General features: G+C 43.5%; 1 protein-coding gene and 1 pseudogene across 1 annotated transcript in view; one reads left to right on the top strand and one right to left on the bottom strand.

Annotated features, from left to right (window-relative positions):
* Fanci (FA complementation group I) overlaps window positions 1–17726 on the top strand; it is a 60991-nt gene that overhangs the window by 16895 nt on the left and 26370 nt on the right. The window contains exons 10-16 of the mRNA XM_021166132.3: window positions 904–1030; window positions 3326–3418; window positions 4807–4943; window positions 10283–10463; window positions 12668–12755; window positions 16857–16984; window positions 17545–17615. Coding sequence (XP_021021791.1) covers window positions 904–1030; window positions 3326–3418; window positions 4807–4943; window positions 10283–10463; window positions 12668–12755; window positions 16857–16984; window positions 17545–17615 — 825 coding nt within the window. The remainder of the gene's footprint in view (window positions 1–903; window positions 1031–3325; window positions 3419–4806; window positions 4944–10282; window positions 10464–12667; window positions 12756–16856; window positions 16985–17544; window positions 17616–17726) is intronic.
* On the bottom strand, window positions 4495–4785 carry LOC110297379 (protein transport protein Sec61 subunit gamma pseudogene; annotated as a pseudogene).

Here is a 17726-nt window from a genome sequence, read left to right as displayed (position 1 = left end):
TACTCAGCTTGCACAGCCGATGAGAAGGTGGTTCTCTGTGTTGACTGAGGCAGCGTCGACAGCAGGTTTCAGAGGGTAAGGAGCTCAGTTCTGACCACATGCAATTTGGGATGCATATCAGCAGCCCAGGTGGAGCACTGAGCAAGTGGAGGTTGTGTAGAGCAAAGTCTGAACCCAAAATATAAATCAACACCTACTTAAAAGTTATCGAAAGCTAAGCACACGTATACATGTAAATGGGAGGGCACTAAAGCCAGGGGTCAGGATGGAAGAGGAAGAAACAGAACGGCTCTGAAATGGAACAATGAGGGAGCGTGGCAATGTCCTAGAGGAGAGAAAGGTTTGCAAGGAAAGCAGGTGCTGGGCACAGGTTTATAATCCCTGCACTTAGGTTGTTGAGGTAGGATAGATCAGGAGTTCTTCAGATTCAAGGCCACTTGGGACTTTATTGGTTTGGCCACGTGGAGGTTGTCTGGAACCCTTATGACAATATTGAGCAGTGGTGATGTACACTTTTAATCCCAGCACTCGGGAGGCAGAGGCAGGGGGATCTCTGTGAGTTTGGTCTACAGAGTGAATTCTAGGATAGCAAAGGCTACACAGAGAAACTCTGCTCCTCACCCCCCAAACAAAACCAAACAAAGATCACAGAAGAGTGAGTCAGTGTCGGCTGAGGGTAAGGAGAGGACAGCGCCTGATGGGGGTGGGATGGGCTGGGAAGAGAGGTGAAGCATGGAGACACTGACTAGAGACAAGTCTGGGTCAGTTTTGTCGTGAGAAGCAGGGGTGGGCTCGCCTCTTCTGCTTCCTCCTGAGGTCCTGCAGCTTCAGCCGGCAGCGTGTCTGCCCCAGCACTTTTTCATTCCGTAGCCTTAACCTAGACTTTGCTGTTGAATCTCCTAGGTTGTCAGAGCTTGTTACTGCCCCAGCAGACGAACTCTATCACGTGGAAGGCACCATTATTCTGCACATCATATTTGCCATCAAACTGGACTGTGAATTAGGCAGAGAACTTCTGAAACACTTGAAGGTAGCTTTAAGATGCTTTTAGGGGAAACAATTTTTATTTTCTTGTCTCTTTTGGCCTGCTCTCAGGACCCTTTCCTCCTACTGGGTTGCCTTGTCCAGCCTTGATATGAGGATTTTTTTTTTTTCCTACTCTTACTGCATCTTGTTATGCCATGTTCAGTTGATATCCCTGGGAGGCCTGCTCTTTTCTGAAGGGAAACAGGAGCAGTGGATATGGGGAGGGGAAGGGAGAGGAGAGAATCTGGGAAGAGTGGAAGGAGGGGAAACTGGTCAGGATGTACTGTATGAGAGAAGAATAAATTAAACAAAAAGTTTCTATACAGTGTCTTTCAACTTTGAGAACAGAAAGTCTATTAAGTTGAAGCTTATTTTTATAATGACATATAGTTAATAAAAGTACATTAGTATATATTATAAAGCATATATGAGATAGGTCTTTATGAGATAGGATGTTTGTACTGAAGTCTCTTTCACACCAGTTAATGACCAGAAGCACAAATACAGAGCATCCGTGAGTCTAGAACATCTTTTTATCTTTGAAAGTAGAATGAATGTATATATATATAGATATAGATATACATGCTATTCTTGAACCCTTAAGCCAACAAGCTCCATTTGAGAACCTTCCTCATGCTGGTCAGAGCCTAAGCTGCTTATTCTGGTGCCTTGGGCATCCTTACTCTCTCTCTAAAGCCTCCATATCTCTTTCGGCTGCTTGTGCTCCATATGCCAGGCAGCAGACAGCCGTTTGCTGGGCTTTTGGTTTTCTCTCTCCATTCACCCCTCTAGGCAGCTCAGCTGCTAAGAATCATGGCCTCCCTGCCCTGGCACTTTTAAGTTTTAATAAAATTGCCTTTTTTGTTTGTTTGTTTTGTTTGTTTTTGTTTTTCGAGACAGAGTTTCTCTGTATAGCCCTGGCTGTCCTAGAACTCACTCTGTAGACCAGGCTGGCCTTGAACTCAGAAATCCTCCTGACTCTGCCTCCCAATTGCTGGGATTAAAGGTGTGTGCCACCATGCCTGGCATAAAATTGCCTTTGAACTTCAAAAATTAATGAATATTTTTAGGGGCCAGCAAATGGCTCAATGGCAAAAGCAGTGACCCACAGAGCCTGACTACCTGAGTTCAGTCTCTGGGACCAGGATGATAGAAGGAAAAACTGCTGTGACCTGCAGGCGAATGCTGTGTGTGCCTGCTGCTTTGTATGCACACATACAGACACAATTTTTAGAAACAACAAAAGAACTGTTCTTTCTTCCTTTCTTTTTTAATGTATGTGAGAACACTAGATGTCTTCAGACACAGCAGAAGAGGGCATCAGATCCCATTACAGATGGCTGTGAGCCACCATGTGGGTGCTGGGAACTGAATTCAGGACCTCTGGATGAGCAGCCAGGGCTCTTAACCACTGAGCCATCTCTCCAGCTCCCATTGTTCACTTTTTAATACGTTCAAAGTAATCATTTTGTTGGTATTTTCTTTTTGTTTGTTTTTTTGTTTTTTTTGTTTTTTTGTTTGTTTGTTTGTTTGTTTTGTTTTTTCGAGACAGGGTTTCTCTGTATAGCCCTGGCTATCCTGGAACTCACTTTGTACACCAGGCTGGCCTCGAACTCAGAAATCCTCCCGAGTGCTGGGATTAAAGGCGTGCGCCACCATGCCCAGCTTGTTGGTATTTTCAAAGAATTAGTTTATACCTTTTTTTTTTTTTTTTTTTAATGTAGCCCAGATTGGCCTTGAACTCACTATGTAGCCAATGCTGTCCTTAAACTCCTGATCCTCCTGGCTCAACCTTCCCAGTATTAGGATTACAGAAATGAACCCCACGCCACCTGGCTGTGAGACACATTTGTACTAAAGTTTGTGACTGACTACCAAACTATTTTTCCAAGTAACTGATAGTTTACATTCATATCCTTTCCCATCCTGGCTGACATTTGTCACCACTCTCTGTCTGTCTGTCTGTCTGCCTCACTGCTGCTTTCGCTCTGACAGGTGTGCAATGGCATCTCTCCCTTCGAGCCTTCGCTTTGCATTTGGTTAATTGGTAACGAGTATTTTTTCGTGTACTTATTAGTTCTCATTTTTTTTTTTGAAATGTTCAAGTCTTTTGCCTTTTCTTAAGTCAATTTTATTATATAAGTTGTGCTTTGGGTATTATACCTAAGAACTCTATTCCTACTCATACGTATTTTCTCTATATTCTAAATGCTTTATAGTTTTACCTCTTCCATGGACGTTTCAGACCTATGGAGGAACATGCTTTTAAGCAGACTAATGACTGTTCCATTTATCATAGGCTGGACAGCAGGGGGATCCCAGTAAATGCCTATGTCCCTTCAGCATCGCTCTTCTCCTCTCTCTCACGAGAATACAGAGATTTGAGGAACAGGTATGCTGTTTGTAAGGTTATTGTTATGCTTTTATAGTTGGCAGGAAAGCACAAAAGAACCTGTTTTTGTTAGCTTCTGAAAAACTTGCCATTCCTGGCGCTTGCCTTCATTTCCTGTTGAGAAAGCCAGATCATGGTAGCGTGGACTGAGAACTGTGTTACCTGCTTAGCTGCGGGAGAGCCACTCGAGTTGGCTGTGCAGCAGCCATCTCATGGTCGCACTCTTAAGAACTGTCCCCAACAATCAGCGACGAGAGCATGAAGTTCTTGCCCTCTTTTCTTCCTGGGTTCCAGGACTGGGAGTGCCGTTTTGGTCTTCACCTTGCTGTACTGTTTTGTGGTTCAGAACAGTGATGCATACCCTTGGTAGCAGGCGGTGGAACACTGAGTTACACACCTGCCTTTGCTGACTTATACAAATTGAGTTAAGGGCGCTGGTGAGATGGCTCAGCAGCTGAAAATACTTGATACCAGTCCCTAGGAACCACGAGATGGAAGGAGAAAGCCAACTCCCGGAACCGGTCTCTGACCTCAACACGTAACCCTGGCGTGCACTCCCTCCACCCTCTGCACCCAACCACACGTGATAAACACATGTTCAAAAACAGTTTAAGGTTTGAGACAGGTCTGAGTTGCCTAAGTTGGTCGCAAACTTATAATTCTCCTGTCTCAGCCTTCTGAGTATCTGAAGTTGGAGGTGTGTACCACCAGACCGGCAGGGAAGCATTTATGTTGATGTTTAGCCCTTTTCTCATGAAGAAAGGCCCGTCTTTAGCTCTTCTAAGTTCCCACTGAAGCTCGCAGCATTTGTAGCATCTTAATCTCTTTAAACAGCCGCCGTAGGGTTGTGTGTGATCTCAGATCAGAAACTATAATTTTGGCTCATTTTCTTTTCTTTTTTTTTTTTTTTTAATTTCTGTTATGGAAAAAGTGTTTATTTTGGAATTATTTTAATTGAGAAATAGAAAACCTCATAGGAAGGAGGAAAGAAACAATCACAGAGCATCCAGGCAACGTTTCACTTCATGCTCTTGTCACCCCCTCACTGGTTCACTTGTCCTGTGATGAGAAAGGACTCAGCCACCCACAGTAATGTTGTTAATGGGTATATGGATCTGTTTCACCAAGAAGCCAGTGAATCCCATGATAGCAAATCCTATCACTGTAGCCATGGCAATCTTCTGGAATTCTTTGCTGTCGGGTTTGGTGCATCTTTTAACCAGCCTAATTGTAATTGAGTCCTTTACAAACTGCCGACTGGGCTCTACAGACTGCATTACCTGATCCATGTTTGTGGGATGGCGGACTGAGAGCGTAGAGACACATGGCTCAGGAAAGAACTGAGCCCGACGGAACCCTTGGCTCATTTTCTTATTCAATTATATTAGGTGTTTGATCTTCTAAAGACTTCCGTTGTAAAAAGCTTCAAGGATCTTCAGCTCCTCCAAGGCTCCAAGTTTCTTCAGACTCTCGTCCCCCAGAGAACTTGTGTTTCAACCATGATCTTAGACGTGGTGAGGAACAGGTGAGCTGATGAACCATATTCCAAATGTGTTTGAGGGTCCGGGTTAGAGAAAGCGGGGCGGAACCATGCTTAGGACTTCTCCGAGAACACTGGCGGCTGTAGCTAATGACTGTAAGACTGGAGCTTCAGCCCTTCACATCACTGGAAGAAAATGTTCCTATATTGAAGGAAAAAAAAACAACTTTCCATCTCTAGGCCTAATTTCCTAGACACCTGATGTATAACAAGAATGTAGAACATTGTCTTTTTTTTTTCTCCTTGATACTGCGACTCTGTTAGGTGAAGTCTTTATTGTCTTGTTATATGAGTGAAAACGCTGTCAGCAGAGTCAGGTTCACCACCATGCCTCTAACACCCGCGCTCAGGAGGCAGAGGCAGGCCTGGTCCACACAGAAAGTTCCAGGACAGCCACGGCTACACAGAAAAACCCTGTCTAGAAAAACAAAAACAACAAAACAAAAATCAGCAAAAATACTAAACTGTATTTACTTTAACCATTGAAGTCTGTGACTGGGAAATTGGAAGTGAATTATTTATTGACTTAACAATTTTAGGCAAATTATTTAAAACTACAAAGGAAATTTCAGTGGCCATCGTGGGTTTTTTGGAGTTTTTTGTTTTGTTTTTTGTTTTTGTAGATTTATTTATCTATTTTATGTCTGTGAGTACACTGTAGCTGTACAGATGGCTGTAAGCCATTGTGTGGTTGCCGGGAATTGAACTCAGGACCTCTACTCACTCCAGTCCTGCTCACTCTGACCCAAAGATTTATTTATTGTTAGATGTAAGTACACCGTAGCTGTCTTCAGACACACCAGAAGAGGGCATCAGATCTCATTATGGATGGTTGTGAGCCACCATGTGGTTGCTGAGATTTGAACTTAGGACCTTTGAAAGAGCAGTCTGTGCTCTTAACCACTGAGCCATCTCTTAAGCCCTTGTTTTTTTTTTTTTTTTTGTCTATGAACCCATAGATTATTAAATATAAAGTTTTATTTATTTATTTATTTATTTTTTTGGTTTTTTTTCGAGACAGGGTTTCTCTGTGTAGCCTTGGCTTGTCCTGGAACTCACTTTGTAGACCAGGCTGGCCTCGAACTCAGAAATCCGCCTGCCTCTGCCTCCCGAGTGCTGGGATTAAAGGCGTGCGCCACCACGCCCGGCTTTAAATATAAAGTTTTATATTTTAAGCCCTAATCTAAATCTTTTTCATGTGCTGGAATCCTGATTCAGATTCCGGTGTGACCTCAGCACATGATGCCAGTTAGAGAGCCTGGGTCCTTGTTTCAGTGCGTTCTACCCATTAAACAGCTCTGAAATGTCTCTGTCTCTTCTGTATCTGGATGACCTTTGTTGGCTTGGAGTGTTTGAGACAGAGGTTCATTATGTAGCCCTGGCTGGCCTTGAACTTCTAACAATCCTGTGTCTGCTTTTTTAGTGTAGGCACATGCCGCTATATCCAGTTGTATCTAGTTTTCCTTTTTTTTTTTTAAAGTTAATGGTATCTTTTCGGTATTCTCCCAACTGAATCTCTCCAAGTTAGATCAAAGATGAAGGCAGTGCCTAACCAGGGAATGGGAGCTCTGCCCATCTTCTGGAAGTCTCTACCAGCCATGGGATCAAGAAACATCTTCAGCTATAGTCTAGCAGAATAGGCTCTTGCTACCAGCTGGGGCCAGACCTTAGCAGGGAAAGGTGTGGATGACATCATTATAATCTCCCTCAATTATTTTGCTGCTTAGTTATACATGGTTTCTTCTATCTGTTAACCTCAAAATAACATATATATTACATGATTGATTTTGGGGTACCTCAACTTGTTGTATTTTGGTAATTTTTTTTTTTTTATTTAGACATCTATCTGCCTATTAGTGTGGAGAGAGGCACTAGATGGGGGCATTTCTGCTCTAACATAATATATTTCTTAAAAACCCTTTGTTCTAGAAAGCTGTGCACCCAGAGCAATAGGCCCTGTGGGGATAATAAGATGGGACAGAGTTAAAATGCATTTGGCTTTGTGCTCTGAGCACCACGATGGTTTATGCTCTTCACATAAAACTGTAATAGATCCTGGACCTTACCTGAACAGCAAGCTTAAGTGTCTTCCAAAGGGCATTTCTAAATGCTGAATTATGGGGAGGGGGCAAAATGTGTAAACACTGGCAAGAGCCATGTAATTAAGGCTCCAGGCATACCGCCTTGTGCTTGTGACCCAAGCCAGCGGGAAGCAAACGTAGCCGACTCAAGTACTGTGTCCTTCCATGGTTTGCCATATTTAGTGGTTTGGCAGGCTGTGTTTCCCTCTGGTGTTTTGAAATGTAAAGCATTAATGTACTAGAAAAAAATCTATAAGCCAGTAAAAATTTCAATTTATATCTTGCCTTCTTGCCAATCGTAGGCGCTCCTCAGAGCTATACCGATGGAGGGCTGGAACCTGTCCTTCATACTCAGAAACTCAGGGAGCATTGGCTCCCCTCCCTCCTCTGCTCCCCTCCCTCTTCTGCTCCCCTCCCTCCTCTTTTCTTGCTTCCTTGTGTGCAGAGCTGGAGATTAAACCCAGGACTCTGTGCACACTCAGCGAGTGCCCTGCCACCCAGCCCCGCAGCCTCACCTCCCATCATCGCCACTGTTAACAGACTTCCATGGATTTCCTGATACATGTACTGCCTCTTTGCCTCTTTCATCTCTGTTGAAGCACATACCTTTCTCCTGGAAAAACATAATGTCATAAATATCTAATTCTTGCAGTATTTCTGGATACAGTTTGAGGTTTTTGATATCTGAAAGTTTTTATTTTGCTCTACTAGTTGAATAAGTGTTAAGTTTATGGTCATTTTTCATTGCCTCTTTCACCTAGAATTGCTGGTGGAAAGTGATGGTTATCTAATTTTTGTGTTACTGTAGATAACCTGTTAAGTCTTTTTTCTTTATAGAATCGTTTACAAGTGTCTGACCTCTGCCTCTCTGAGATTTAACAGTTGATGTTCGTTTGACTGCCTCTCTGAGATTTAACAGTCGATGTCTGTTGGCTTCCTTTTTCACATTGCCTGAGGCTTAGGATTGCACTCTTTCTTTGTAGTGAATATTTTTCCTACACACTGTGATATTCTTGGGGTTTTTTTGTTTGTTTGTTTGTTTGTTTGTTTTTGCAACTGGGGAGATGGCTCAGTTGGTAGATTCATTTATTTATTATATGTAAGTACACTGTAACTGTCTTCAGACACTCCAGAAGAGGGCATCAGATTTTGTTACGGGTGGTTGTGAGCCACCATGTGGTTGTTGGGATTTGAACTCGGGACCTTTGGAAGAGCAGTCGGTGCTCTTAACCACTGAGCCATCTCACCAGCCCCCAAAAATGAGTCTCTTATTTCTCACACAGTTCATAGATGGGGTGTGGGTGTGTGTATCATTTATGTAGTTATATATGTGCACACGCCATTTATATATAGGCTACAGACACACACACACAGACACACACACACCTTATACTTACATTGTGTGTGTGTGAGAGAGAGACTTTTGAGACAGGGTCTGATGTATCTCTGGCTGTGGGACTCCTTTATAGCCAAGATGATGTTGCCCTCATGACCGCCCATCTTCTGCCTCTCAGATGCAGGAACTGCAGGGGTATGTCACCAGGCCAGGTTTTATGCAGTGCTGGGAACTGAACCCAGGACTTTTGCATGCTCGGCAAGCACTTTGTCAACCGAGCTACATCCCCAGCCCTGTGTGTGTGTTTTTCTGTAGTTTGTATTCTGTATTCAGTACTATTATGGGAAGAATGGAACATACACTAGATTTCTCCTGCTCTTCTCTCCAGAGTAAGTATTCTTAAATCTGTCACCATGCACAGCTGTCGCCTTTGTCCTTCAGTACTGAGTTATGTTCCCCCTGTGCTTTAACAGGCGGATAGAATGATGTAAAAACCTATCCACGCTTGTCCCTTCCACCATAAAGGGTGACATCAAGTGGTAATCACCAAGGTTCTGTTACTTACAAGGGTTTTTTTGTAGTTTAGCTGCTGCTGTTAAAGCCACATCCATGCTATAAATATTTACTGAGTGCTTGTGTCTAGCTATATGGCTAAAAATGTGACTACACATTGATCTTAACCCTAGAAAATCTCAGTCTAGACAGAGGCCAGCCTTGTAAGCTTGCACACAGTGCTGCATAGAAGGGAGAAAAAAAAGGAACAACTGACCGAGTGTGAAATCTTGAGTGGAAATTTCAAAATGATCACTATACTGAAATATTGTGCACTTCTTTTTACATATTTTTTGTTTCCATTTTTAAAAGGTATTTTAGGTACTTTTGTTTTTGACTGAGGATTGGACCAGGGCCTTGTACGTGCTTGATAAGTAGTCTGCCACTGAGCTACACCTCTAGCCCAGAGTGTCGGTCAGGATTCCCCTTAGTAAGGCCTGCCCTTGGAAGCCTCTTGCCTACACTTCCATGACTGCATTAAGAATTCTCTCAGTTGGGCTGGAGAGATGATTGCCAGAGGTCCTGAGTTCCCAGCAACCACATGGTGGCTCACAGCCATGTATGATGAGATCTGGTGTCTTCTACAGGCATACACTCAGACAAAATGCTGTATATATAATAAAGTCAAATTTAAAAAGAGAATTCTGTCAAATATCAGTGCATGCAAAGAGGGTCTGAGTTAAGAAGTAAACAAATGGCACTGAGTGTGGTGTGGGTATTTACTAAGCTCTCTCAACTGTAAAGCACTGAGTGTGGTGTGGGTATTTACTAAGCTCTCTCAACTGTAAAGCACTGAGTGTGTGGTGGGTATTTACTAAGCTCTCTCAACTGTAAAGCACTGAGTGTGTGGTGGGTATTTACTAAGATCTTTCAACTGTAAAGCCCTGAGTGTGTGGTGGGTATTTACTAAGCTCTCTCAACTGTAAAGCACTGAGTGTGTGGTGGGTATTTACTAAGCTCTCTCAACTGTAAAGCACTGAGTGTGTGGTGGGTATTTACTAAGATCTTTCAACTGTAAAGCCCTGAGTGTGTGGTGGGTATTTACTAAGCTCTCTCACCTGTAAAGCCCTGAGTGTGTGGTGGGTATTTACTAAGATCTTTCAACTGTAAAGCACTGAGTGTGTGGTGGGTATTTACTAAGCTCTCTCAACTGTAAAGCCCTGAGTGTGTGGTGGGTATTTACTAAGATCTTTCAACTGTAAAGCCCTGAGTGTGTGGTGGGTATTTACTAAGCTCTCTCACCTGTAAAGCCCTGAGTGTGTGGTGGGTATTTACTAAGCTCTCTCAACTGTAAAGCACTGAGTGTGTGGTGGGTATTTACTAAGCTCTCTCAACTACCCTTTGTTTCCTCGCAGTGTTCATAGTTGGGATCATGTAACTCAAGGTCTGATAGAATTTGGTTTCATCTTGATGGATTCCTATGGGCCAAAGAAGAGTCTTGATGGAAAAGCTGTTGAAATTGGCACCAGTCTTTCTAAAATGACAAACCAGCACGCATGTAAGCTGGGAGCTAATATCTTATTGGAAACCTTTAAAGTAAGTGTATTGGCTAGCTTTATGTCAACCTGACCCAAACTAGAGTTATCAGAGAGGTTGATAGAGTTATCAGAGCCTCGGTTGAGAAAATGTCAGGCATTAGGCAAGCCTATAAGACACATTTTCTTATTTGTGATTGATTGGGGTGGGGTGGGGCAGCCCATTGTGGGTGGGACTGCCCCTGGGCTGGTAGTCCTGGGTTCTATAAGAAAGTAGGCGGAGCCAGCCATAATGTACAAACTGGTAAGTAGCGCTGTTCCGTGGCCTCTGCATCAGCTCCTGCCTCCAGGTTTCTGCCCTGAGTTCCTCTCCTGGCTTCCTTTGATGATGAGCTGTGATATAGACACATAAGCAGCACAAACCCTTTCCTCCCCAAGTTGCTTTGGTCATGGTGTTTTCTATAGCAATAGTGACCCTAACTAAGGTAGTAAGAGTCGCAGTTGACTACCATTTCTAAATTGCACCTTCATAGTATAAATAGAGCAAGATGTTACTTGGGAGTTTGTCAGATAAGGCAGTTTGACCGTTGGCAGAGTCTGTGTGACAGCGTGGGATGGTATTGAAATCTTAGAGAGTCGGATTGGTGAGTACACTCTCAGCTTTTTATTTGTGTTGGGAGAGGGAAAGGTATATGCCTGTGCAAATACACTTTCCTTGTGTGCACACGTGTGCAGAGACCAGAACAGGCTGTTGAGAGTCTTCCTCGAATAGTTCTTACTTTATTGCCTTGAGACGGGATTTTTCTCTAAGTTTAAATGGGACATAGCTTTCTCTTCCTCCAGCAAACAGTGCGTTAGCTTTTTGTCTCTGACAAGGGCCTGGGAGAAACAAATGTAAAAGAGGAGTTATTTTGACTCAGAATTTCAGATGTTTCAGTCTGCTTGACTGGCTCGATACCTCTGGGCCTAGATGGATCAGAATTTCATTCATGGCAACAGAAGCAGGACAGAGGAGGCCACGCATCTGACAGTGGCTGGAAAGTGGAGAGACAGACACAGAGTATACAAAAGAGTCAAAGAAGCAGAGGAGACAGACAGACAGATGAAAAGAAACCAGGTCAAGCCTGTACTAGGTGGCTTATTCCTTCTTTCTTTCTTTTTCCATCTGTCCTGTAGCCTACTGCTCATTTCTATCCATGTTCAGGGCAGTCTGTCTTTCCTCAAGTGCTGTCCCATGTGCCAGCAGTGCTAGATGTGTTCCAAACTAATCTAACAAAATCAGGTTGAGGACCATGCTTTTAACCCCAGCACTCAGGAGGCAGAGTCAGCGCTTTGAGAGTTCAAGGCCAACCTGGTCTACATATAGAGTTCCAGGACAGCCAGAGCTATATAGAGGGACTCTGTCTTCAAACCAAACCAAACCAAAATCAAGTTGACGGTCAAGATGAACTATCATGGTCCTGGAGAGAGGGCTCAGCATGTAAGAGCACCTGCTCTTGCAGAAGACCTGGGTTCTGTTCCCAACATCCCATGGTGGCTGCAGCCCTCTGTAATTCCAGTTCCAGGGTGTTCAGTACCCTCTTCTAGCCTCCTTGGAAACCAGGATGCATGCACATGATGCATGTACATACACGTGTAGGCAAACCAGACACATAAAAAGAATCTTTTAAAAAGAAACACGGCTAAGAACATTCTTAGGATAAGATTTTGTTTTAAATCTTTTTTTAAAACAAGACGTTTCATTTGATTTCAGTGGCATTAGAATATCTGTAGAGCATATAACTGCTATTAAATCACTAACAGACTGAGTCTAAATCAATTGACTATCAAAGCAATCAGATTCAAGTAAGAGTTTTGATAAAATATGAGTGAAATTCCGAAAGTTTTTGAGCGCACCTGCTGTGGTTCTTGGAGTGAGAAGACATTGGTTAAGATCTTGTTGTTTCTAAAACTTTCCATGGGCTTGAATGTGGCTGTAGACTGTACTGTATACCTACAGTAGGAACAGTCCTTGATGTCTGGCCTCAGGCTTCACGAGAACTGTACTTTTGGGTTACTACAATATATACTTCCTGTACCTAACGTCATTTGGGTGCAGATTGAGAGAGCCATGATTCTGGTCTCTAGCTGATCTGTGTCATATCCTGAGTTGTCTGAAACTTTGGGTTTTGTTCACACCAGAATCTTCTAGTTCTGCCTGACACGCACTGATGCTCTAGCAAGCTGAGTCACCCAGGCGTGCTTTGTTGATTCTGTTCTTTTCAGATCCACGAGATGATCAGACAAGAAATTCTGGAGCAAGTCCTCAACAGAGTTGTTACTCGAACATCCTCTCCCATCAATCATTTCTTAGGTACTGAACTTGAAGAAGATAGAGTTCTTGGGAATATTTCCTTTTGTATGTCAGACTGATTCAGTCTGGGGAAATCTATGGGGCTCAAGAGATGGCTGAGTGATTAAATCACTTGCCATGTTCTACTGGGGTTTGAGTTCAGGTCCTAAGAACCCACATAAATGCTAGATGGGAGCCGGGCGTGGTGGCGCACGCCTTTAATCCCAGCACTCGGGAGGCAGAGGCAGGCGGATTTCTGAGTTCCAGGCCAGCCTGGTCTACAAAGTGAGTGCCAGGACAGCCAGGGCTACACAGAGAAACCCTGTCTCGAAAAACAAAAAAACAAAAACAAAAAAATAAATAAATAAATGCTAGATGGGCAGGGTGGCCTATTTGTAATTTCAGCCTCGAGAAGAGACAAGGAACAGAATCCCCAGAGCAAACTGGCTGGGCTGCAGGTTTGAATGGGAGACCTTGCCTTGATGAATCAGGTGGAAGGGGATGGAGGAAGACTCCCAATTTCAACCTCTAATCTTCATATGCACGCGCGCGCACACACACACACACACACACACACACACACACACGAGAAATGAAAAGAAGGAAATAACAAAACTTAATAGTGATATTATAGTTTAATGTTTTGTCTTTGATTGTGATGCCAGGGAGATAGATGAGCCCACTTATAATGTCTGTAGTGTTGGTACGTAAGGAAAATTTAACCAGTGAGTGGACCGTCCATTGTGCACCAGCATGCTTGCTAACAGGCAGTGACAGACATGGCCTTGAATGTCTGGGGCTCTGGGCTTGGGCTTACCACGATGGTGCTGTCCTTCTCGTTCATGACCTCTAACTGGCTGGTTTGATTAGGTATCTCCTAATGTCTAAATCCATTGCTTTTTTCCTAACCCCCCCCACCCCACCCCACCCAGCTTTGCTAAAAGCTCTGTTGTTTGACCTGTTGTGGCTTCTCTGACTTCTGAAGTCCTCGGAACTGTAATTGTTTGTTTCTTACTATGTCTATGACCAGATTTTCCCCATTTTTTATTGGTAACTTTTCTTTAACCCTCAAATTTTAGGGTTCTGTAAAGTTCAATAATTAATATTTTATTATGCCTTATAACTTCATGATGTCTAATTGGTATAATCTCCACATTTAAAGTATGACAATTTACTGACCTTTAATGTGTGTGTATGGTGCAGCTGTCGCCATAGTCAGTTTAGGCACTGGGGAAGCAAAGCTGAACAGCATAACTGGGTACTGCCGTCCGTGTACCTGTTAGGATAACTGGGTACTGCCGTCCGTGTACCTGTTAGGATAACTGGGTACTGCCGTCCGTATACCTGTTAGGATAACTTGGTATTGCCGTCCGTATACCTGTTAGAATAACTGGGTACTGCTGTATACCTGTTAGAATAACTGGGTACTGCCATATACCTGTTAGATTCAAAAGAATGACCATGGCCAGGAGTCATGCTACATGCCTTTCATCCCAGCACTAGGAGACTAAGGCAGGAGGATCTCTGTGAGTTCAAGTAATAAGCTAACCAAAGCTACATAGACTGAGCCTGTCTCAAAAACAAAACAAAACAAAACAAAAGCCCCACATCAAATGTTGGTGACAGTATTGAATAACTAGAAACTGTTGGAAAAAGGCAGAGGGTATATTTTTTAAAAAAAAGTAAAATCAGAAATGTAAAAAAGTTAGACTTCATCCAATTATAAAATTTCCTTTCTGTGTGACATTACTACAGAATTTGAAGTCAGTCCAAGGCTGGGTGAAAGTGTACCGAGCACACTGCTGGGTCCTGGCCGCGGCTCTGCATCACATCTGTCAGCCGGCTCCTCTGGCTCCTGACTCTCTTCCTTTTACAGCTTCCTCTCTTCCTGAGCACACTGAGTTCCCACCCAGGCTTTTGTTCTTTGTGGTCTTTGTGGTCTGTCTCACTGTCGGGATTCCGATTTTGTTTTTGTTTTCTTTTCTGAGCTTGTCTTGCAAGCAGACTCTTCTTCCTTGGGTTAGAAACTCAGGTTATTGATGTCACCCCAGTCTCTCTTTTTCCTGTTGAAGAGTACTAAGCTCTAAGTTTTCCTTTAAATGTCCTGTCAGCTCTCCTACATTTCTAAGGTTTCTGTATAGTCCAAAGTGCCTTAAATCTCCCCGTGGTTTGTTCTTTAGCCAGAATAGTAAAGGCAGTGTGGGAAAGGTAGGTTGGGACTTGAGCACCAGGCCCATGAAATATCTGAGACAAGGCTGGCTTCAAACTTGCAATCCTCCTGTCTCAGCCAAGTGAGTCATTTAGTGTTCAGTATCTGAGGACGTTCGTTTTCTTTTTTCATTTTATTTTACGTGTGAGGGTTTTGTCTGCTTATATATATGCACACCACATGCATGTTTGATGCCCTCCAAGACAGAAGAGGGCATCTAATCTCCTGGAACTGGAATTACAGATGGTTGTGAACCACCATGAGGGTGCTGGGAATCAAACCCACATCCTGGAAGAACAGCTGAACCATCTCTCAAGCCCCAACTCAGTCATCTCTGCCCCCAACCCCTTCAAGACAGGGTTTCTCTGTGTAGCTCTGGCTGTTCTGGAACACTCTACAGAGACTCAAGATGTCCTCCTGCTTCTGCCTCTCAGTAGCTGGGATTAAAGGCTTGGGCCACCACTGCCTCAATCAAAGTCATCTTTTAATTCTTTTTTGTTTGTTTGTTTGTTTTTGTTTTTGTTTTTCGAGACAGGGTTTCTCTGTGTAGCCCTGGTTGTCCTGGAACTCACTTTGTAGACCAGGCTGGCCTCGAACTCAGAAATCTGCCTGCCTCTGCCTCCCGAGTGCTGAGATTAAAGGCATGTGCCACCAAAGCCTGGCTTTTTTTTTTTTAAGGTATCATCTTGTTACTGGTTTTTAACTTGACTGGAGAACACACTTTGTACGAGGTTAATTCTCACAAAGTCACAACTCTCACAGTCACAACTTCCTCGGTGGTTTCTGAGTTGACTTTGTCACCTTCTTTTTCCCTGTAGCACTCCCCTGCTCTGGCTCCGCACACTGTCACCAGATTAGTATTCACTCTGCGTCTTTTTCTAAATTCTCACCTCTCACTAGATGTGGTAAGATACACATCTGCAGTCTGGAGACTGAGGCAGGAGGATTGCAAGTTTGAAGCCAATCTGGCCTCAGATATTTCATGGGCCTGGCGCTTAGTCCTAACCCTCCTTTCCCACTGCCTCTCCTGTTCTCCATCCTTGCCCATCACTGACCTCCCTCGCGCTCTGACTCTGTGCCGTTCTTAGACCTCTGTGCAGAGTCTGCCGACCTGGGATTCTATCCACTTAAATAATCCCAATCCCTCAGAACCTCAGAGTTCTTCCTCTCTCTCTAATAAGGTACTTGCAATGATCTCTTGTGCATGTCCTGTTTAAGTCCTGTTCTTACTCTTTGTTAGGTAATACATGTTTGGAATTGTTAGAGACTTGATATTCTCAAAAATATCTCTTCTGAGATATTTTTGCTTGTGTTCTGACTAGATTACTAAAACTCTTGACAAAAGAATATGCTTTATATATTCCTGGTGGGACCTATGTCTGCCAAAGTAAAATCTATAAATATTTACCATCTTGCTTTTGCTTAGAAGAATGAAGTGGCATGGCACTTGTGCAATCAGTGTAATGAGCTGTTCCTCTTCCTCTTAGACATTTTAATTTTGTTATTTTGTATGATCACAAAAAATGATTAAATATCCTTTTAACACTGGGGAAAATTATGTACGGCCAATAGAAAGTTACATTTAAAAACAAAACAAAACAAACAAAGAAACATGGGGCTGGAGAGATGGCTCAGAGCTTAAGAGCACTAGCTTGCTCTTCCAGAGGTCCTGAGTTCAATTCGCAGCCACCACATGGTGGCTCACAACCATCTGAAATGGAATCTGATGCCCTCTTCTGGACTGTAGGCATACATGCAGGCAGAATGCTGTATACATAATAAATAAATCTTTTATTAAAAAAAACAAAAAACAACAACACACTTGATATTTCTTCCCTCATATAGACTTTAGGTGCTTCCTTATCTTTATTGTATAGTTATGTGAGGCAGCTAATTATGTATTCTGTTCTCAGACTTGTTTTCAGATATCATCATGTATGCACCTTTAATTCTTCAGAACTGTTCAAAAGTCACGGAAACTTTTGACTATTTGACCTTTCTGCCCCTCCAGACCGTGCAAGGGCTGCTCAAGGCGGTGCAGGTAAATCAGCTGACATGCCAGGTAGCTCCCGAAGCCGGAGTTGTAACTACCTAGTCGGGAAGGTCTGGTACAGCTTTTATAAAACTGGATGTCAGAGCTCCTGTTTTTCTTCCGTCTCACAGTTTCGTATTGAAAGGCAGAGCGCATGGAGGCAGACTCGTCCCAAGTCCTCCTCTTTATAGCTCTGCTTGCCTTTGCTCATTCTCAGCTTAGCTGAGTACTCGAAGTGTCTTAGGAGATGAGCGCCCACAAGAAGGCTCGTGAGAAATAGGAGCTCACGCTATAGCCCAGGCTAGCCCGGGACAACCCATTATGTAGTCAGAGCTGTCCTCAGATTGGTGCAGTTCTCCTGCCCTGGTCTTTTGAGCAGCTGGGGTTACAGGCCTGCCTCACCATGCCTGACAGTAGCAACTTTCAGCTGTCAAAGTGCACTGCTGTCTTTGCAGCTAAGTGTAATCAGCCTCCACCACGTATAGAAAACACCCAAAAGCACACAAAGTACTAATGGCACTCATAGAGCTGAGCACTGCTAATGAGAGGTGACCTGCTCCATTCTTCAGCCGCTTCTCAAGATCAGCATGTCGATGAGAGACTCCCTGATCCTCGTCTTGCGGAAAGCTATGTTTGCCAGGTATGTTGCCAATTCCCTGAGACAGCAGGGAGCTAAACCTTCTACTGTTTGGCTGCTACCTCACGCTCGGCGCCCCTTCCTTCACATGTGGATCCTTCGTTCAGCACAGCC

The sequence above is a fragment of the Mus caroli genome, unplaced genomic scaffold (assembly GCF_978045245.1).
Source record: "Mus caroli unplaced genomic scaffold, Mus_caroli_1 scaffold_8, whole genome shotgun sequence".
Taxonomy (NCBI): Eukaryota; Metazoa; Chordata; class Mammalia; order Rodentia; family Muridae; genus Mus; species Mus caroli.
This window is presented reverse-complemented; position numbering and strand designations above follow the sequence as displayed.